This window comes from Gekko japonicus, unplaced genomic scaffold (assembly GCF_001447785.1).
Source record: "Gekko japonicus isolate JY-2015 unplaced genomic scaffold, Gekko_japonicus_V1.1 scaffold10, whole genome shotgun sequence".
Classification (NCBI taxonomy): domain Eukaryota; kingdom Metazoa; phylum Chordata; class Lepidosauria; order Squamata; family Gekkonidae; genus Gekko; species Gekko japonicus.
In genome coordinates this window covers 2,314,691-2,337,138 of record NW_015167526.1, presented here as the reverse complement: position 1 = coordinate 2,337,138, position 22,448 = coordinate 2,314,691, and the positions used below count along the sequence as shown (strand labels likewise).

Below are 22,448 nucleotides of genomic sequence, written 5' to 3'. Positions count from 1 at the left end.
CTTCCGATTTTCCATCACTGTCATCCAGTTTCCACGTCAGGAGCTGTTCCGTGAATGCCGTGGCCAACGGGAACTCCAGGGGGAGGGAATGCAAGATGAGCACGGCTCCCGGAGGCGGAGACACCCCTTGAACGAGACACACAGGAATGGAGCAGCTGCTACAGCTTGCTTCTGATAATAGGTTACATACACCCCTGACTTGCAACAAAGGGGGGGGGAAGGTATGTGACCCCCTCCCCTCCCTGCCCCCAACTCAGGCATGCTTTTGGAGTTCTCCCAAGACACAATTTTAAATCAGTGGGATTTTCCCATCCATCAGAACATGACTAAAAAGCTTCTTTGGCAGTCTCTGGGCTCCTGCACACTGTGCGGAGCCAAACTACAGTCAAGACACGTTCCAAAGATCTTGGTCTGGTGGATATTTGAAGTGCAACCAGGCACTCTACTGTCTGCTGTGGTTCCCAAATCCCGTTTTGAATGTGTGTGTGGGCACTTAAGAACATAAGAGAAGCCAATGTTGGATCAGGCCAAAGGCCCATCCAGTCCAACATTCTGTCTGTCACACAGTGGCCAAAAATACCAGGTGCCGTCAGGAGGTCCAGCAGTGGGGACAGGACACTAGAAGCCCTCCCACTGTTCCCCCCCCCCCCCCAAGCATCAAGAATACGGTGCATCCTTGCCCCAGACTGATGAGAGTTCCTATCTATACCTTGTGGCTAACAGCCACTTTTTTTTTGTTTTAATCTTACCAAGTTTGATGTGGACCTTGTCTGCGGAGATGATGACTGAAGGATACTGGTTGGTTGTGGGGGGCGGAGTGAGGCCCGTGTTGGTCGGAGAAGCATCCCGGGGGTAGCACACGGCCTCGATAAGGTTCAACTGGCCGTTCCGCTTTACTTTGTGACCGAGGCCATAGATGAGAACCCGGGCCCAAGGGGCCTTATACAGGGAGGAGCTGGAAAAGAAGGTAATGAATGTTTGTTCGCACTTCAGTACAGAAAAGCTCCTTGCAGCCGGAACCTATTATTCTTTTTTAGAATACTTTGCGGAGCACCATATATGCTATGCTAAAGGGACTGCTTAACATTATTACCGCATTGTATGAATATAGTTATACAGCATCTCCCTCTCCCACAGCCGCCCAATTTAAAATGTGAAGCGCTGACTTTGGCAAAAATAAACACGACAAGAGTTATTGGGTGGGGGCAGGTGCATTTCCGAAGACAAATCCCCCACCCTCTACGCGTTCATCGTCACTCACTCTTTGCGGAATCCAGACTGACTTTCCTTACAGGACACAACCACAAAGGCTGCCCCGGGGAAATTAACGTCCATGTTGACTTTCGATTCAGAAACAGGAAACTCCTCAGAAGGGAATTGTTCAGGAGCATTCTGAAAAGAGGTGTTTTTTAAAATAGTCAAAACCACCCACTGGAAACACAGCTACCCCTCTTCTCAGGTTCTAAAACAATAGGTGGATATATCTTGCATCCTGCAAATCTTTGCAGTCATGAGGTGCCACCTCCTCTGGCTGAAAAGGCTGGACAGGGATAAAGATGGGAAGCCCCTCCTCCAATTCCCCCATTTTTTCCCTTACTGTTTCATTTTCCCAACAGAAAACGTTACCAGTCCAGTCGCAGCTGTATGAGGGTTTCTGTCTCGTGCAGTTCAAAAACACAATTTTTGTGTTTTCTATTTTCAGCCATTACCTTAACCTGCCTTCCAGGTGACAAAAGCTAGGATCCCTGCATTGCATTAAGACGGCAGCCATTCACAGCTCCCTCTGCAACACTGAGCACGTTCATGATTTTGCATGTAGAAAACTAGGGCATTTATGCTTTAAATATGCCACGTAGTGCAATTTTATATGCCAAGTGATACATGGTGAGTTTTATCCTGCTCAAGCAATGCAATCAAAAAATCACTACTGTATTGTCACATCTCTGGTTACTCCAGGGGGGGGGGGGGGGGAGGGTGGAACAGGGACACGGCCCTGAGCATGCCAGGAACACAACAATGGGGCAAGGAGGAGGAGCCCTGTGGGTCTGCAGGAGCAGACAGGAGTAAGGACACCCGGTGACAGCTCCTGAAGGAGCGAGGCCTTCCGTGAGAGCAAAGGTCTTCTGGAGAGGGAAGACCTACTCATCAGTAGGCACAGGGAGGCCAGAACTGGGCACTTACAGGAGAGGGAAACTAAAAAGGTCCTGGCTGTGGGAAGTAGAGGAGAAGAGGCCGGCAGCAGGGAAAGGGGGCCCGCAGCCAGGTCTGAGCTCTCTACGGTCTGCCGGGACAAAATACTCTTCTGGACTAGGAAGACGGCATTCCTGTCCACGGGGCTGCGAGTATCACTGCCCCCAGACCTCGGCAGCCTAGCTACCTCAGGCATTAACCCTGCAGCAAGGCTGCAATGGCCTTAGGCAGGAATTACAAAAACCTGGTGAAGGACCCAAGCTGGAACAGCAGACCTAGAACCTGGGCAAAAGCAGGTGGAAGGTGATAAGGAGTAAACCAGCCAGGCTGCAGGATGACTGTTCTCCTCTGGAACTGGTGACTGGGAGCAATAACAGGGCAACCTCTGCATCTTTTGCGTGTTGACGTCTTTGACAACATGTATAAAAGATGGGACATCCTTGGGGTGGGGGGCAGACGTGGCCCGTGGCCCTGGGGGCCTCGTATGTATGTATTTTAATTTCCCCCCAAATGTCCATTCCCCTCATATGGCTTCAGAAAGTCCAGAAATTTTACATTTCCAAACACAGCGCACCAAATTATGCATGTTGATTTACGGGTGGAACTTGGGGAGGATCGGGGCAGGAGCCGGAAAGCACCGTTCAGCCGGAGACCTTGACACGATCGTGCTTCCTTCCCTGTAGAAATGAATGGCTAAAAGGACTGTTGTTGTATTTGGTAATTTCAGTAAATGTGGACACGTTGTCTTTAAATTATCTTCCATCTTTTTGAAGCATTTTGCTACCTCTCCCACACTCCGCCCCCCTTTTGGAATTCTCTGCATCTATTCGCACAAAAATATAGTTACAACGAGAAAGCACTTGGTCACGGAAGGAGCCTCGCTGGCTTCCAAGAGGCTATTTTTTAAAATAAACATGACCCTAACGTATCCTAAAGCTTTGTTATGTTTTTTACTTGCCTGCAAGAAAGAGCAGATCTGTTTAGTCAGGTCCAGCAGGCTTTCCTCCCCCTGATGCAGGCTGCGTGTGATCGCGACAGAGAGCCACTCCTGGATTGTTTGAGAATTGCCCTGATAGAAGAGGTCCGTGGCGGAGCAGTTCTGGGAATGGATGCAGTGCTGGAGCGACTGAGCTAGGAGGATGGAGCTGGAGCTGATGGTTCCATCTGTCGAGGAAAGGAGGCGGAAGACTGTCAATACGCTGATTTCCAAAAGCCTGCCTTCTCTCGCCCCATCAGGTCGCTAGGACAGAATGATTCCCTGCCTTACTAAAGCTCAACACACAAAGGCGCCCATTCCAGATACTTGGAAGAGGCATTTCCTTCGACTTCTTCAGTTTGCCGGCTGTGTGAGTGGAACCTGATTTCAGCAATTTCAACAGACCACAAGGTTCGTCGTGTAAGGAGCGAATCGTAGGAGAACCACAAGTGTCTAGAATGGGCGTCTTTGCAAAGGCTGTTTGGAAAATGTGATGACTATGTGGACTCCTCCTATCACACACACACACACACACACACACACACACACACACACACACACTTCCTCTCTCGCGATATCCCTCCCCAGTGCCATCTTTTTTTTTAAATATATTTTTAATTCGTTTTTAAACAATCATTTACAACAATAAACATCACAAGCACTGAACAAGCAATAACAAGCAACAACAAGAGAAGAAGGAGAAGAAGAAGAGATTGGATTTATACCCCGCCCTTAACTCGGAGTCTCAGAGTGGCTAACAAACTCCTTTCCCTTCCCCTCCCCACAACAGACACCCTGGGAGGTGGGTGGGGCAGAGAGAACTCTGACAGAAACTGCTCTTTCAGGAACAGCTGTGCCAGAGCTTGTGGCTGACCCAAGATCACATCAGCAGGTGCAAGTGGAGGAGTGGGGAATCAAACCCGGTTCTCCCAGATTAGAGTCCGCGCACTTAACCACTACACCAAACTGGATCAAGTTGGATTATAAACTAATCATTTAACAGTAGAAACCATTCTGACACTCTCGAACCTTCATCAACCAATAAATAAGGGTAAGGAGTGCTGGTAACTGCACTGCCTTTGTCAATTAGGAAAACATGAGGACTAGATTTAGAGCTAGGTCTCAGATATAGAAGAATTCCGTGTGCGTTCCATTGTACGTAAAAAAGAGACGTAGAGTAGCTAGAAGAAAAGCCAAGAGTAAGCTATATTAGTAGGAAGAAGTTCTGCCTCTGTCATATACTGCAGCCACGGAAACCACGTGCGGACAAATTCTGAATAGGTCATGGTGATACCAGATTGTTGTCTTTGAAGTGCCATCTTACCAGGAAGAGGTGGTGCGAGAAGTTGACTGGACAACAGCTGGAGGTGCTCCAGGGTGATGTCCCGGATAGCGGGGATGTGAAACAGACGAGTGAACAGGTGAGGAGACTTAGGGGCAAAAATATTGAGTAGAGCCATGCGGCAGTACAGCCTAGCGAGCGCAGCCTCACATCGCAGAAGTTCTCTGGGGAGAGACAGTGAAACATTTCGAGGCACTTAAAAACACCGCATCGGTACCTCCTGCCCAGTATTCAGTCACCTCACAAGAGAAGACCCTGATGGCTAAAAACAGTTAACCCCAATCATAAAAGCATTCAGAGGGTCTCGTAAGGCAGAGCCTCAGTTCGTTCAGGAAATATAAGCCGTTATGAAGCTGGGCTTGATGACTTGGTTCGAATGTTTGAAACGTGCATCCTCTCAGCAGTGCAACATACAAGCAGCAGGGGTCATTTCCTGCAGGAGCGCACAGGAGCGGAGCTCTGGCAGTAAAGAGCCAAGGGGGCGGGCACCTGCAACAAGCCCCGCCTCCTACTCCCAGCAGTCCTCAGTCAGAGTAAGAAGCAGCCAGGTAAGTTTCAGAGCCCCCCCCTGGCCCAAAACAGTCCAGTGGCACCTTTAAGACCAGGTTTTATTCAGGTACCAGCTCTCCCTCCTCTGCGAGGACAAATCTGCATGTTCCCTCCCTTCCAATAGCTAGCAATCCAAAACAGTCCAGTGGAGCCTGAGCGGTGGGTGTTGCCTTCTGACACACTTCCGGTGATGTCAGGGTGTGTGGCATATGCAAATAAGTTATGCTAATGAGTTATGCTAATGAGCTCCTGCACCTCTTTTTCTACAAAATGACCCCTGACAAGCACTGTTCCTTGCCCTTTGATTCCTGCTCTAAGCCTGGTGGGTTTGTGAGGCTGGTTCTGCTACAGTGCCATTTATGTCCGCCTCCACCAAGGAACAGCATTACAGTCGCACCTAATGGCAGAACAAAGCTTCCGTTCGGGAGAACAAAGCCTCCTTTTGAAAAACGGCTGCTTTTCTGTTATTTAAGACAGGGCGAGGAAAGCCAGTGGGCTCAGATTACGTAACCACAGACACATGTATGAAAATAAGTGTAAACTAACCTTGAATTAACAGAGAACAAGCAGGAATTAATCACAGTAAAGCAGTAAAAGAATCCCATGCATAATGTCAAGGATTTCAAACCCACTGGAGTGGACATTTGTGGGCTTAACAGGACTAACTGTCCCCCTTTCCGAACAACACTCGGGCACAAAAAGTCAAATGTGCAGAACTTCACAAAGAGACCTGGAATCGGTTTCCTTTTTGGATGTTTCAGAAATCATTAACAAAACTGCAGCAAAAGGGTGTGGACAAAATCGAGAGGGTGCAGAAGAGAGCAACGAGGATGATCGGGGTCTGGAGACTGAGCCCTACGAGGAAAGGCTAAGGGCCTTGGGAATGTTTAGTTTGGAGGAGACTGAGGGGTGAGATGATTGATCTCTTTAAATATTTGAAAGGCTGTCATTTGGAGGAGGAGGACAAGGAGCTGTTCCAGTTGGCAGCAGAGGAGAGGACCCGAAGCAACGGGTTGAAATCACATGCAGAAAGGTATCGGCCGGATATTAGGAAAAACTTTTCCACGGCCAGACTGGTTCAGAGGTGGAATCAGCTGCCTAGGGAGGTGGTGAGCTCCCCTTCACCGGCAGCTTTCAAGAAGAGGCTGGACGAACATTTGTCAGAGATGCTTGAGGCTGGTCCTGCATTGGGCAGGGGGGTGGACTAGATGGTCTATATGGACCCTTCCATGATTCTATGATTCTATTAGCTGAGCCTAAGAGATGATGAGGAGCTGTGGTGACTCAAGTAGTTAAGACGCTGAACTGCAGGCTGTGGAAGGTCGGTAGTTCAGCAGTTCGAGACCCGAGTGCGCCACATGACGGAGTGAGCTCTCGTCTCTAGTTCCAGCTCCTGCCAACCTAGCAGTTCGAAAGCAAGAAATTGCAAGTAGATAAATAGGTACCACTTCGGTGGGAAGGTAACAGCGTTCTGTGCGCCTTGGTGTTTAGTCATGCCGGCCACATGACCACGGAAACGTCTTCGGACAGCGCTGGCTCTTCGGCTTTGAAACGGAGATGAGCACCGCAGCCCTAGAGTCGGATTCGACTGGCTTTCGAGCAAGGGAACCTTTACCTTTAAGAGATGATGAGTGCTGAAGCAAAAGGAGTGACCCTGAAGGAAAAGCAGACTTCATCTATTTTTACCTGTGAATCTGAATGTTTGCATTGTCCAGAGAAACCAGCCCATTTGTTGCCGTCCGTCTATAGCCGGCAGGTGGTCGTTCCAGCATATCAATAGGATACCAGTATCTTACCAAAACACCTTCACTCCTGAGGTATGTCTCTACCTGGACCAGTTCATTTACCTAAAACGACAAACCCCATCGTCAACTGACACCTTTCAGCCACTGAGAGAGACCACAGCGAATACTGGTTGGATTCCAACTAAAAGGGTAACGTTCTCTCCACTGCTAATTCCCCTTTCCTGCTGTAGATCCCCCCCTTGTGTCACTCCGCAGGGACCCCCCTCCCTCAGGGGAGATCAGTGGGCCGCAATGAGAAGTGGGAGGCAGGAGAGTTCCGTTCTGCTTTTGGGAAATTTAGCCTCCGTTATCTCCAAGCTTAAGGGTAGTTCAACTTGCCGAATCAACATCCAGAACGACTCCGTGGAGCCCAAAGGTCTTCAGCATCCCACGAATGGCAAACTTAGGCAGGGCAGTTCCTACGGTGTTGGCGGCTACGTTGTTACTGTCCGGGCAGCGTGTGACAACCGTCAGGCCTGAAACCAAAAGACAGCTTCGTCAACATCGTGACCTCCAACAAGAAGCAAACAGGGCATTGTTCGGTAAAGTCCCCGAGACCAAGGATCAATGCCATGAAGTCTGGGCCATGTAAACTATCCCATATAGCAGGAGACTGTGTCAGAAAAGCATGTGGAGCAGACCAGACCTCCACGGCTCGTGGTTTCTGTCGATGTCTGTCCCGTGGGGGGGGGGGGGGGGGGGGGGGGGGAGAGAGAGAGAGAGAGAGAGAGAGAGAGAGACCAACCTCCCCCAGGTCGTCTGCAGTCCACAAGCTGGCCGCGAACAGCAGGGGTGTATTTGATCACTAAGCTAATCCTGCCATTCCCTTAGTCCAGGGGTCCCCGACATGGTGCTCGTGCGTGCCATGCTGCCCACCAACGCCTTTCCTGGTGGCGTGCCAAGCGTTTTGGGGGCAAGGCCAGCTGGGGCGTTTGCTCGGCAACGTTTCTGCTGGCCCATGAGAGATTTGACTGGCACTGCAGATTGCTAAAAATGCTGCTTTGGCAGCAGTCGCCACTACGACATAAGACTCTCCACTGCCTAGGGTCGCCAGTCCCCCGGTGGGAGCGGGTGATAGTCCAATCTGACGGGCTCCTGCCTGCCACCGACCAGCTGGCTGGCAGAGAAGCCACGACCCCACACGACGTCCCCGATGTGATGACGTCACGCGGAACTGATGTCATCGTGCCAGAGACGTCACGTAGCAACACTCTGGTTCTGGGGCAAAACTCTATGGTTTGAGCTCAGTTTCACCATAGAGTTTGCCCAGAAACCACAGCGTTGCCACATGGTGTCCCCAGCATGATGACATCACTTCTGCATGATGACATCTCATCAGGGGCGTCGCATGCGGCAACATCACCCCACATCTGCACTGCCGGAAAACTCCCTCCCACCCACCCCCACTGGCGCAAGGTAAGGATCTGGCAACCCTGCCACTGTCTGACAGCAGGTAAGTGGCAGCAGCCCTTTTGTGGGTGTGTCCGTCAGGCTGTGTCAGAATTCCAAAGGTGCCTCCAGGCTCAAAAGGGTTGGGGACCAGTGTTCCCTCTAAGCTGAGTTAGTGTGAGCTGGCTCACAGTTTTTTAGCCTCTGGCTCACACGTTTTTGTCTTAGTTCAGGAAGAATGGCTGCAGAGCAAAATAATGTATGCAGTAGCCAAATAACTTGCTCACAATTCTAATGCCAGTAGCTCACAAAGTGGAATTTTTGCTCACAGGACTCCACAGCTTAGAGGGAACATTGTATGGGGACCCCCTGACTTACTCTAGAGCAGGGGTGTCGAACTCATTTGTTATGGGGGCCGGATCGGACGTAAACCTTGTTGGGCCGGGCCACGCGTGCCATAAAATGTAACGCCAGGTACCAGAGATAGAAATTTTGTAAAGGACACGAACACAAAGGGTTTCTTTTACTTAAAATAAAAACATGCTTAGAACACTAGCACTCTAGCAGTATTTTGTTTATTTCACAGTGTCTGATAACTGACACCTCTTGCTCTGAATTACTGTGTCAAAATGTCTGTGCTGCTGCAATCCTGAGTATGCTGTTCGGGTGTGTAGCTGTAAGCTGCAAACCTTACTTGACGCAGAAGCGGCAGAACTGGAAGAAAAAGAAGCAGAAGATAGCCAGTTCCACTGCGGTCCTGACAGAAGCCCTCCGGGGGCCTCATCCGGCCCCCGCGCCACATGTGTGCGACCCCTGCTCTAGAGTCTGTTTTAACTGGTTTTTGTGGTAGTGCTGGTACTGTTGTAGCTTCAAATTTTATTTTTTAGCCCCTTTTTCCCCCCCCCCCCCAATTATCGTGAGCCACCCTGTGAGCTTGAAATGGTTGACCTCTGGTTTTCAAACAGAGGTCACACTTGCACAATGAACACCACGGCTGTAACATCAAACTGTACACTGCATATGTGAATAGACTGAGAACAAACCCCCCAAAGACAAGCCTCACCTGCTTTTCAATAGCAGCCATTCATACATTCATTTATTTGTATATATTATTTATTAAATTTATATTCTGCTCCCTCTCACCCGAATGGGACTCGGGGAGCACCATTAAACAATACAAAAATACACTAATTAAAATATAAAATGGTTAGAAATCTATCCCATTAAAATCTATCCACTGTCAGGCAGGGTAGGAAATGGGGACAGTGAAGACACAACTGAAGTATAACAGCTGCTGCCTGGTGGATCACCATCACCCAAAAAGAGCAGCCGTGCATGCCCTGCAGAACCTAGGGAGGTCCCGCAAGGCATGCACCTCTTTGGGCAGCTGGTTCCACAGGACAGGGGCCACTACTGAGAAGGCCTTGGCCTTTGTTGACACAAGGCGGGCAAGTTTGTTTATCTTCAATAAATTCTGAAATGAAGATCAGAGAAGACGGGGAGGATCATGCTGGGAGAGGTGGTCCCAAAGGTATGAGGGTCCCAGGCCATTTAGGGCTTTATTTATTTATTAGATGTATATCCCGCCCAGTGTTCCCTCTAAGCTGAGTGAGTGTGAGCTAGCTCACAGTTTTTTAGCCTCCGGCTCATAGATTTTTGTCTCGGCTCAGGAAGGGGTGGCTCCAGAGCAACGTAACTTATGCAGTAGCCAAATCGCTCGCTCACAACATTAATGCCAGGAGCTCACAAAGTAGAATTTTTGCTCACAAGACTCCACAGCTTAGAGGGCGCATTGATTCCGTCCTCCCCACTGGGGCAGGCTCAGGGCACCTAACATGGCCATAGGTATTATAAACAGCAGAACAATAAGACAATATAATAATTTAACATTTAAAATCAAACAAACCATTTAAAATACTATTCACGTAAGATAGCGGAACTGTCTTAAACATCCACCGTTGGGAAAACGGCAGCTGGTGTCAGGCCCTGGTGTCAAAGTACGCACACTTTGGATTGGCACCAGAAATGAATTGGGAGCCAGTGCGGCTGCTGTAGGGTAGGTGTTCATCTTCTAACCAAGAAGAAGCAGTATCTTTCCTGCATGAATGAAAATGAACCCCGGAACCCAACGCCACAAAACCAAAGAAGAGAGATGTACCTTTCCGAACTTTATCGATGGTGAATTTGTTTGCTTCATCTTTGATGTCCTCAATAGTGGGGAGGTAAAGGTCCCGAGGAATGCCCCCGTTTTCCTCATAAAGGAATTCGACTGTTTGTCGGGCTATATCTACCATTCCTGGGAAAGAGATGACACAGAGCTACAGAAGATTTGCCGTCTGTCTGCTTAATTGGTGTCTGTGTGTGTGTATGAGAGAGGGACTGGACTAAATGGTTGCTACAGCTCAGAATCCCTGCTCCAGCTTCATTCATCTGAGCAAAGCCCTCTTAGGGTTGCCAAGTCTCGGGGGGGGGGGGGGGGGGGCTCCTGGCTCAACCTGGGAGTTCTTTGGCGTGCGCGAGAAGCATGCACGCCGCGATGACATCGCCCAGAAGTGACGTCATCCTGTCGGGCACGCTGGGGGCGGGGCCAGTATCATTCAAGGGAAAACCACAGAGTTTCCCCTCGAATGACAGAGTGTCCCCCAACGTGCCCGACGCCGGGGACATCTCCATGCTCCTGGCACTTTGGGGGTGGGGCTCCCCCTGGTGGCCTGATCCAGGCTGGTGGGGAACCAACCCAATTAGTGAGCCCCCCCCCCGGGGGACCTGGTAACCCTAAGCCTGCTGAAGGTGCCACCCTGCGAAGGGGTAAGATCAACAGCTGCCCCTAGCTAAGCGGTAGCTCCCACTTGGTGGAATGGGCCCGCACGATGAAGTCAGGGAGGCCCTCACACTCGTTTTTCATTCCACACGAGGCATAAAGTAGAAATGTTCAGCAGTGCATTTTATGAAGTGAAGGGAGGAGGGTTGCAGTTGGCGCCTGACATTTTAGGCAGCTTTCACTGCTCTGTTTGTCGAATGCAGTTTACTTTTTTATTGCATCATTCTCTAGTTTTACAGCCCAGCTTTGCTTGTTGTAGGCATACTGTTTTTAGTGCTTTGCTCTCCAACTTGGGCCCAAATCACACGGGATGGCCACAGGGACCTGCAGCCGCACAGCAGTTCTAATTCCCTATGGCAACTCAATGTATAAGTGCCAGAGGATCCTTGAACTGGACTGGGGCTACACCACAGGCCAGGAGGTGCTCCTGTTTCCACCCACCCCCATTCTATTTTCCCAGTGAAAAATAGCTTTGGGGGGGAACGGATATAATCAAGACAAATTGAATATAGTTTTGAATGCACTGAACTCAGTTTTATTGCCTGTTGATAATACATACCAGGGGTCATTTCCTGCGGGAGCGCACAGAAGTGGAACTCCGGCAGTAAGGAGCCCAGGGGGCGGGCACACGCAACAAGCCCCGCCCCTTCTCCCAGCAGCCCTCAGTCGGGCCACGAGGATCAAGACGGACATGTGGAGAGCCCCCCCCCCCCGGCCCGCCTTCAGGTACAAGCTCTCCCTCCTTTGTGAAAACATCTGCACATCCCCCTCCCCCAATACCTAGCAATCCAAAACAGTCCAGTGGAGCCTGAGCAGTGGGTGTTGCCTTCTGACACACTTTCGGTGAAGTCAGGGGGTGTGGCATATGCAAATAAGTTATGGTAATGAGTTATGCTAATGAGCTCCTGCACCTCTTTTTCTACGAAATGACCCCTGATACATGCTATACTTTCTATGGCATTGTTTTTTTTTATTGTGTAACCCACCCTGAGATTTTTCCCATGTAGGTTATACGTCACGGGTTTGATGCTGTTGGTAAGGCCTTCTTTCCCGGCTCCCCCATGGCATTATGGTACATTCGTGTACCTCCTAAGGATTCCCTGGCTTATTCCAATCTTTCTCAAACTTGATTTGCTGTGCAGTTTTAGGACAGGTCACAGCAAAGTCTAAATGGCTGCCATGTGGGTGAGAAAGTTTGGATTCTGTCAGTCCTGCCAATACTGCAGCCTCTTCTCCTGCCTCGGTCCCCGCGGCAGCCATTCCCAGCACTGGGAGGGCGCTTTTGCAAGAAATGAATAACGTAATGGCAATTGGTGTCTTCTGAATTTCCAGCTTTCATTCTGGGGGGGAAAACTGTTTCTTGCCTCTTTCATTGCAGAGACATACCTTTCCCTTTATATCTCCACAATGAAAGGGGTCTGTACACTTTTTGAAAAATGAAAGCTGGGAATTCAGAGAACCTGATACACAAATTGTTATGATGATATTCAATTGCTGATTGGAAAAAAAAAACTTGGAAAAGTCCTGACACCACAAGAAGGTGGATGGCTGCTGCTATGGGACTGGGGCAGTGGAAATGTGAGGAAACTGGCCGTCCATGTAGAAGTCCTGTTGCTACTGTGCTCTGTCAGCAGCTGTAGCAGGAAGGGGGGAAAGCACACAAGCTTGTCCCTGTTTGGAGAACACCTGCCTCTCAGCAAGAAAGACAGGCTATAAGTGACGTAAATAAATTAAAGAATGATCTTTCAACAGTGCTTTTCTCGACTGCCTGTTCTCGACTGCAAATAGAAACAGAAGAACATTCAAGAGCAAAGCCTTCTCGCTCTTGGTCTAGAAGGGCTCTGTAAATCAATGCTAAGATTCAGAAGAGAGAGAATTCTGAGAGGCATACCCAGCTGCAACGCTCCTTTGATCTGGTCCAAGCCAGACTTCCTCTCTGCTTCATTGCGGAATCGTCTTCTGATGGTGGGGAACACTTTTGTCTCCCAGGCTTTTACTAGCAAGGCATAGTGGTCCTCCTGTGAAGGGAAGCCAGATGTCTACATGTCAGGACTTGGAGGAAATAAAAATGTGAAGAACCTAAAGCCACGAGTCCATCCAGTCAACGAGTAGCTCTGCAGAGGCCTTTGTCAGGATAGAAACCTCGAACCTTCTGTATCTCAAGACCCTGGAGCTGTGCTACCCGGCACAGGTGCTTTAGAAACATTATGGAATTAAACGTCTAGGGGAAAATCAAGTTCTTCAGTCAACAGAAATTGTGCAAATGTCTGCTCTGCTTTGTAAGAGCAACTGTGCTGAATTAAACCAAGACCAGGGGTCCACCTTCTACAATGTGTGCACCATAAAAAGGAGAAGAAGAGATTGGATTTATACCCCGCCCTTCACTCGGAGTCGCAGAGTGGCTTACAAACTCCTTTTCCTTCCCCTCCCCACAACAGACACCCTGTGAGGTGGGTGGGGCTGAGAGAGCTCTGACACAAACTGCTCTTTTTCAAGGACAGCTGTGCCAGAGCTTGTGACTGACCCAAGGTCACATCAGCAGGTGCAAGTGGAGGAGTGGGGAATCAAACCCAGTTCTCCGGGATTAGAGTCCACGCTCTAGGGCTCAAAGAAAGGGGAAAATCTGCAGAAACGAGTGGATGTCTAGGGGAGGGGGGGGGCACAGGTGCTTTGGGGCTGCCCTCTGCTTACCCGCGGGATGTCGTCATCATCGTCGTCATCGCTTTCATCATCTGCAATGGGAGGAGGGTGAGGATCTGGGCCCGACGTGATGAAGTTTTCAAAACTGAGTTCCATCTTATAATGGCAGGAGGTGTCGCTGTCATATTCTGTAGGTAAAAAGTATTTCGTGCATTTCACATTTCTGTGATTAGACTGTGGCCATGATCAGATGGATCTGTTCTGCTGGTGGAGGGGCTTTCATCCAGCAGGAGGAGACTTCTCCCAGCGCAAGAGGAGCCTGTTGCGTCAGGAGAAGGCTCCTGATGCTGGAAGAAAGCGCCTCTGCTACAGGGACAGATCGGTGAGGTCCAGCCCTATGCATTTGTTGTAAGTTGCTTTGGAAATGTTTGTGAAAAAGTGGAATATCATTACTTAGATAAGGAACAAAAAAATGGGGGGTGGGGAAGAGTATGAGATTGAACAACCTTTCCTGGATACGACTTGACAATGTCTTTGGAAGCAACCGGTCTGATGGGTATTTTCTTACACTGAGTCCGCAGACAAGCATTCCACATTGTGAAGCTGCCTTGTACTAAGTGACATCACTGGCCCACCAAGCCAAAGCTCTCTTCTCCCTCGAGGCGCTCTCCAGGGTCTCAGGAAGAGAAGGGCTTCTTCAGCATCTGCTACCTGCGAATCTTTAGCCAGAGATACCAGGACTAGGGATAGGCACGAACCAGTTGACGCACCAAAGTTCATCACGAATCTTGGCCAGTTTGTCATTCGCGAAACGATGTTCATAAACTGAAGAACCACCACAAACTTCCACAAACTTCCATGAATTTTGGTTCACGAAAAACAGCTAAGCAGCAGGGAGCTCCCCGCTGCTCAGCTGGTTTAAATGGCTGTGGAGAGGAGAAAGAAGGGGTTTAAAGTTTAAATGGCTGAGAAATCAATAAAAACTGGTTCAGTTCATGAACCGATGTATCTGTTCATGGTTCAGCCATAACCCACGAACAAACTGCAAAACTGTGGTTTGTGCCCATCCCTAGCCAGGACTCAAACCTGGGATTTTCTGTGTGCAAAGCAGCTCTTTGGTCATTGACATGGCCCTTCACGACTGACTGAGGAGAGAAAGAGCATTTTGTTCTCACTGATTCTCAAAATGTGAGTTTGGGCTAAAAGCAGTATCCTCTTGTATATGTATGTGTGTGGAGTGGGGTGGGGGGGAGAAACTACAAATCATAAACAACTTTTGGAACAAAGGTAAACACGCACCAGCTGGTGGAACTGGATTAAATTTGAGGGTTACGCTGGATAAAAAAGACAGGTTGCTTACCTGTAACTGGTGATCTTCGAGTGGTCATCTGTGCATTCACACCCTTGGGATACTCTGCGCCTGCGCTGACCTTCTCGGTACCGATAGCTAGCAAAGGGATTTTCGCGCCTCTCCCAGGTCACGCGCCGGCTCCACTGCGCATGACCAAGGAGGGGCACGCAGATCCCGCCAGTTCCTTCTGACCGCCGCCCAACAGCCTTCAAAGAAACAAGATGAAGGGCCGAGAGCAGAGGGGAAGGAGGGCGGGTGGTGTGAATGCACAGATGACCACTCGAAGATCACCAGTTACAGGTAAGCAACCTGTCTATCTTCTTCGTGGTCTCTGTGCATCACACCCTTGGGAGAATAGCAAGCAATAACTCTTACCTGGAGGAGGGGCCGAGGCCCTACACCTGCGCCGTCTGCAAAATAGACCGACCCAACGCCACACGACGAGTAGACCGGACATCAAGGGCATAATGCTTCACGAAGGTGAGCGGAGTAGCCCAAGTCGCAGCGTTGCAGATGTCCTCCAATGGCATCCCTCTCAGGAAAGCTGTGGAAGCCGCCACCGCCCTTGTAGAGTGGGCGCGAAGTTGACCTGGAAGAGGTCTCTTAGCCAAAGCGTAACATAGCTTGATTACTTCCACAATCCACCTGGACAGCGTCTGGGAAGAGATCTTCTTCCCTAGGGAGGGCATACTGTGAGCAACAAACAAGGCTGGAGACTGACGAAAAGACTTGGTCCTGCCCAAATAGAACAGCAACGCCCTCTTAACATCCAGAGAGTGCAATTTCCGCTCCTCTTCATTGGCAGGAGACGGGAAAAATGACGGCAAAACTATATCTGAACGTAGATGAAACTCCGAAACGACTTTCGGTAAGAAGGAGATGTCCAAAGACAACGACACCCCATGAGGGGAAAAAATCAAGTATGGTGGATCACACCTTAAAGCAGACAACTCACTGACTCGACGAGCAGAAGTAATGGCCACCAGAAACGCAGTCTTGAGCGATAACAACTTTAGAGAGCAAGTGGCCAGTGGTTCGAAGGGTTTTCCCATCAAAAACCGCAAAACTAAAGCCAAATCCCAGGCCGGAGTCGGAGAACGACGGGGAGGGTACAGGCGAATAAGACCTTTACAAAACTGTTTCGTCTGAGGATGCGAGAAAACTGAAAACCCATCAATAGATGGATGAAAAGCTGACACCGCAGCTAAATACACCTTAACTGAAGAAAAACTGAGTCCCAAGTCCATTCTGGACAAAATAAACGCAAAAATAGACCTCAAATCCACTGGCGGAGGAGGTAAATTGGAAGAACTCAAGTACTGTAGGAATAAATCCCACTTCTTTGCGTAAGACGTCCTAGTAGACAGTTTACGACAATTCAACAGGACCTCATTGATACGGTCATCCATCACTGAAAGCGTATTTCCCATAGAGTCAACTTGAGACTCAGAGGATCGTAGTGAAGGACCTGGCCTTCCTGAGCTTGGAGGAGATCCAACTCCTGCGGGAAGTGTACGAAGGATCCCTTGGCTAACCGCAGCAGTGTCGGAAACCACACCTGCCGAGGCCACCAGGGGGCTACCAGGAGACAATGGGGCTTGTCCTGTTGTATTTTCACAAGCACCCTGTGGAGCAGCGGAATCGGAGGAAATAGGTATAGAAAGTCGTGAGCCCACGACATCAACAGACCGTCCCCCATTGACAGAGGGTCCAACCCCGCTCTGGAGCAAAACCTGGGACACTTCTTGTTCAATCGAGTTGCAAAAACATCGATGTGGGGATGTCCCAGATGTTGAAAAAGAGGAAGGAGATACTTTGAGTTCAACTCCCATTCGTGGTCCGATGCTCCCCCTCTGCTCAGGAAATCCGCTTGTTGGTTCAAAGTTCCTGGCAGATGGGCAGCTTGGAGAGTGATGTTCCAATGAAGGCACTCTTCCCATATGTCCATAGCTAGCCTGCAAAGGGACCTGGACACGGTCCCGCCCTGGCGATTGATATAAGCCATCGCAGTTGTGTTGTCCGTAAAAATCAACACAGCTTTTCCTACAACCTGTCTGAGTAAGGATCTGAGGGCAAATTTTACGGCCAGCAGTTCCAGATAGTTGATATGATGACTCTTCCAAAGGGGTTGCCATGGAGCACCCACACAAGTGTCGTCTGTATGAGCACCCCAACCCCACAGGGAGGCATCTGTGGTGATGGACATTACGGGAACGATCGGTTGGAACGGTGCACCCGCCAACAGATTGGTGTCCACGAGCCACCACTGCAGGGAGACGAGGACCTGCGGAGGCACTACCAGTTGAAGGCTCGGAGGATGGATGGAAGGGCGAAATTTCTTTAGAAACCACAGCTGCAACGGGCGCATGCGAAGGCGTGCATATTCGATCACGGAAGTGGTGGCTGCCATGAGACCCAAGATCCGCTGAATGTGGACCGCTGATGTCACGTTGGACTGGAACAAACGTTGAATTTCCAGACGAATGGTATCTGCCCGTTGGCGAGGAAGGTACGCCCGAGTGGCTAGGGAGTCTATGACAGCTCCTATGAACTGCACGCGAGTTGCAGGTTGCAGCATGGATTTCTGTAAATTCACCAGAATTCCAAGGGAGGATAGGACCGACAATGTGATGGTGATGTGCTGAAGGAGACATTCTCTTGAATCTGCCACCATCAACCAGTCGTCTATATACGGAAAGATCTGAATGCCCTGAAGGCGAAGATGAGCGACGACAACCACCATTACCTTCGTAAAAACCCTGGGGGCGGTAGAGAGCCCGAATGGAAGGGCTTTGAATTGGTAATGGTCCTCCCCGACTGCGAATCTGAGGAACTTTCTGTGACGAGGATGGATGGAGACGTGAAAATAAGCGTCTTTGAGATCTAAAGTGACCATCCAAGTCCCTGGAGACAGGAGTGGTAAAATGCTTTGCAACGTGGTCATGCGAAACTTTCTGTAAATGATGAACCGATTGAGAAAACGAAGGTCCATGATTGGACGAAGTCCTCCGTCCTTCTTGGGGACCGTGAAATATTTGGAATAAATCCCGCGGCAACAATCCGCCATCGGGACTTTCTCTATAGCGTTTTTTTGTGTCAGCGATTGTACCTCCTGTAGCAGGGCAGGAGACGCCGGGGTTCTGATAAAACGGGAGATTTTGGGAGTCAGAGAAAACTCTATGAGATAGCCATCTCTTATTATAGAGTGCACCCATTTGTCCGTAGAAATGGCGAGCCATGCGTGCAGGAAGGGTGCAAGGCGAGTCTGAGCAGTAAGGTTGAAGTCAAAGTCCCTGTTTGGGATTCTTAGGGAATTTCGACTTATAGGCACCGGACGATTGTCCCTTATTTTTCGGGGGAAAAGACCGTGACTGAGAGGGAGGTCTTTGCCATTGATCCGTAGGTGATTTGTTGTACGGTTGCCTGGTCGACCAAGGTTGCCTAGGCCACTGCTTGGATTTCGAGTATTTGGTCGTGGGGGAGATCCCCAAACTCTTGGACGTCTTGATACTCTTATCCATTTCCTGCAGAACCGTGTCAGTGGTGGAGCTAAACAATCCAGAACCTTCAAAGGGAAGGTCTTCCACCGAGGATCTGGTGTCATATGGCAATGATGAAGAGCGGAGCCAGGCATGTCTGCGTAACGCTACAGAGGTTGCTAGAGTCTTACTAGCGGATTCCAGGGAATGCTTGGCAGCACTAATTTGGTGTCTAGCCAAGACCATCCCTTCATTCTGAATCCTTTTAATCTGAGGTTGGCACTCTTTGGGCACGTGCGGGAGGAAATCATTCAAACGCTTCCATAAATTGAATTGATAACGGCCCATGCAGGCGGCATAGTTCGCCGTTTTAATGCCCATTGCACCGACAGTGTAGAATTTTCTACCAACCGAATCCAACTTTTTTCCTTCTTTGTCTGATGGAGTAGAGTGGCTCGCTTTTCCTTTCGTGGACGAGGAAACGACCAAAGAATTGGGCTTAGGATGTGTGTATAAAAACTCAGCCCCTGATTCCTGGACCTTGTACATGTGATCCAGACGCTTATTAGAGACATTAATGGAGGCTGGACGAGTCCAAAAGTCCTTGGTAGTTTGCAAGAGAACTTTTGTCATTGGTAGAGCCACGGAGGGCGAAGTGTTAGAGTGCATAATGTCAAAAACGTTATCATCCACAAAACTGGCAACGAGAGTAGGAGTCATAGATAGATCTAATGCCATGCGTTGAATAAAATCTCCATAAGACTTAACATCCTCTGATGGAGAAATAGGTAAATCCGCTTCCACATCTTGCGAGGTGGGCTGTGCATCTACATCCTCGATATGTTCAGAAAAGCCATCTGAATCGGAGGATACATTGGATGGTTCTGGAGATGATTCGAGTAATTCAGGTTGAGACGGTGCCGGTGTGTTAATCGGGGGCACAACCGGGTCTGGTGGATGCGTCGGTATCGACTGCTTCGATACCGATGGTCGATCTTGAAAGCGCGAAATGCGGGATGACACCGACTGACGATCCCATTCAGGTGGGGGTGGTATCGGGAGTGCCCAAGGGTATGGGTATCGATTCCCGTACAAATAATGCCATTGCCTCTCATCCCAAGTCAGGGGAGGAGAAGTTGGTCGGTGCCGATCCTCGACTCCACGTTCTGGGGAGGCATGAGAGGATTGACGGCTCGACATATCAGATTGCGACTGATTTGTCTGTTGAGTAAGGTCGATGTCGAGATCCGAACCGATCGGGTGAGGTTCTTGCGTGGGATCTCGACCCTGACTAGCCGAAACCTTATGGACTTTGGGTTTGTCCGTTTTAGGTTTCTTCGACTGCTGTGAGTCTTTGCCCTGCTTCCGGATCTTGGAAGGTACGGCAACGGATGACCCCTGCTTCCGGATCTTGGAAGGTACGGCAACGGATGACCCCTGCTTCCGGATCTTGGAAGGTACGGCAACGGATGACCCCTGCTTCCGGATCTTGGAAGGTACGGCAACGGATGACCCCTGCTTCCGGATCTTGGAAGGTACGGCAACGGATGACCCCTGCTTCCGGATCTTGGAAGGTACGGCAACGGATGACCCCTGCTTCCGGATCTTGGAAGGTACGGCAACGGATGACCCCTGCTTCCGGATCTTGGAAGGTACGGCAACGGATGACCCCTGCTTCCGGATCTTGGAAGGTACGGCAACGGATGACCCCTGCTTCCGGATCTTGGAAGGTACGGCAACGGATGACCCCTGCTTCCGGATCTTGGAAGGTACGGCAACGGATGACCCCTGCTTCCGGATCTTGGAAGGTACGGCAACGGATGACCCCTGCTTCCGGATCTTGGAAGGTACGGCAACGGATGACCCCTGCTTCCGGATCTTGGAAGGTACGGGGTGGTCCTTTATCGGCGTCGATCGTTTCGGTGCCGAAGCATCGATTGCGACCGTCGACGTCGATGATCCCGGAACGGGAGGACAAGTGTCCGCAGCCAAGGTGGACATCGAGGCGTGCCCGGACGTGTCCAACGGTGAAGAGGACTGTGGAGATAGTGCCTTCTCCATCAGGGCCAAGTGTAGACGAGCTGCCCTGTTTTTTCTCGTCTGGTTCGAAAACTTTCGGCAATGTCTGCACTTAGAGACACAGTGCGACTCCCCTAAACAAACGAGGCAAAGCGAGTGCCCGTCGGTGGGGGATATTTTAAGGCCGCAAGTCCTACACCGTTTGAAACAACCCCACCGCGGGGCCATAGGCCAGCGGGAGGGGAACGTAAATAAAGAACAAACACCGAAAGAAAAATGCTAACTACAAAAATAAAGAAAGAGAAACTAACTAAACGCAAGTTTAGCAAAAAAAGTTTGGTACTTAGCAGACCGAGGCAGAAGGCGTCCTACCAGCGCGGCGGTCAGAAGAGAACTGGCGGGATCTGCGTGCCCCTCCTTGGTCATGCGCAGTGGAGCCGGCGCGTGACCTGGGAGAGGCGCGAAAATCCCTTTGCTAGCTATCGGTACCGAGAAGGTCAGCGCAGGCGCAGAGTATCCCAAGGGTGTGATGCACAGAGACCACGAAGAAGATTGGAGGATACATGTAAATTTACTCACTTGTTCTGATCAGGTACGACGTATGGAAGGAGGGGGAAGAACCGGAATCTATTTTAAACAGAGCATGAGGATGAGGGATCTGCTCACTGATCCCTTCGCCCTGATGCACAGAGACCACGAAGAAGATTGGAGGATACATGTAAATTTACTCACTTGTTCTGATCAGGTACGACGTATGGAAGGAGGGGGAAGAACCGGAATCTATTTTAAACAGAGCATGAGGATGAGGGATCTGCTCACTGATCCCTTCGCCCATTACCCTGCTGCTCTCCATTATTTACAGGGTTTTTCTTCCAGACCTCCTCAGGTCTGGTATCAGAGCCAGGTTTGGAGAAAAACACTTCCAGCATCAGAGTGCAGTGAGATAACATGAGAGAAGGAGTTTGGGTGTGCTCCTGGACTCCTCGCTAACGATGGAGGCCCAGGTAGCAGCCACTGCCAAGTCGGCCTTTTACCATCTTCAGCTGGCACGGCAGTTGGTCCCCTTCCTTGACCGTGATGACCTGGCCACAGTGATCCATGCGGCGGTCACCTCGAGACTAGACTACTGTAACGCTCTCTACATGGGGCTGCCTCTGTCGCAAATTCGGAAGCTGCAACTAGTGCAGAATGCTGCAGCTAGGCTGTTGATGGGTCTTCCTAGACGAGATCACATCCGGCCGGTGCTGAAAGCGCTGCACTGGTTGCCAATGGCGTACCGGATTCGCTTCAAAGTGCTGGTTCTTACCTTTAAAGCCCTATATGGCCAGGGACCGGCCTACCTGAGGGACCGCCTTTCCCCGCATATTCCCCCAAGGGCACTACGGTTGGGGAGCCAAAATCTCCTGGATATTCCAGGCCCCAAGACCATCAAACTTGCTACGACCAGGGCTTGGGCGTTCTCGGTGGCGGCTCCTATCTGGTGGAATGAGCTCCCGGAGGAGATCTGGGCCCTGCGGGACCTTGTGCAGTTCCGCAGGGCCTGTAAGACGAAGCTCTTCCACCAGGCTTTCGAGTAGGAGCCGCCACCACCACCATTCCATCAACGCCTTCCCACCACCGCACACCGTCACCGTTGGTGCGGGTATCATCGGAGGGAGCGGGACGTCCCTAGGGGATGACAGGGTTGTGGGGACGTACACTGCTGTTGTTATTCAGATATATAACATCTTAGAACACCATCTTGGTTTACGATTTGGAGTAAGTATTAGAGCAACGAAAATCTATTTTTAAGAATTTTAATTAATTATAGTATGTTATTATTGTATTTATACTGTTTTTATTGTTGTAATCTGGCATTTATGCCCGTTAGCCGCCCTGAGCCTTCGGGGAGGGCGGGATACAAATCCA

At 50.1% G+C, this 22,448-nt stretch overlaps 1 protein-coding gene across 1 annotated transcript in view; it reads right to left on the bottom strand.

Annotated features, from left to right (window-relative positions):
• HECTD4 (HECT domain containing E3 ubiquitin protein ligase 4) overlaps positions 1-22,448 on the bottom strand; it is a 127,703-nt gene that overhangs the window by 19,840 nt on the left and 85,415 nt on the right. The window contains 10 exon segments of the mRNA XM_015413276.1: positions 2-126; positions 750-955; positions 1,262-1,392; positions 3,149-3,354; positions 4,491-4,672; positions 6,744-6,904; positions 7,181-7,317; positions 10,389-10,526; positions 12,943-13,069; positions 13,743-13,879. Coding sequence (XP_015268762.1) covers positions 2-126; positions 750-955; positions 1,262-1,392; positions 3,149-3,354; positions 4,491-4,672; positions 6,744-6,904; positions 7,181-7,317; positions 10,389-10,526; positions 12,943-13,069; positions 13,743-13,879 — 1,550 coding nt within the window.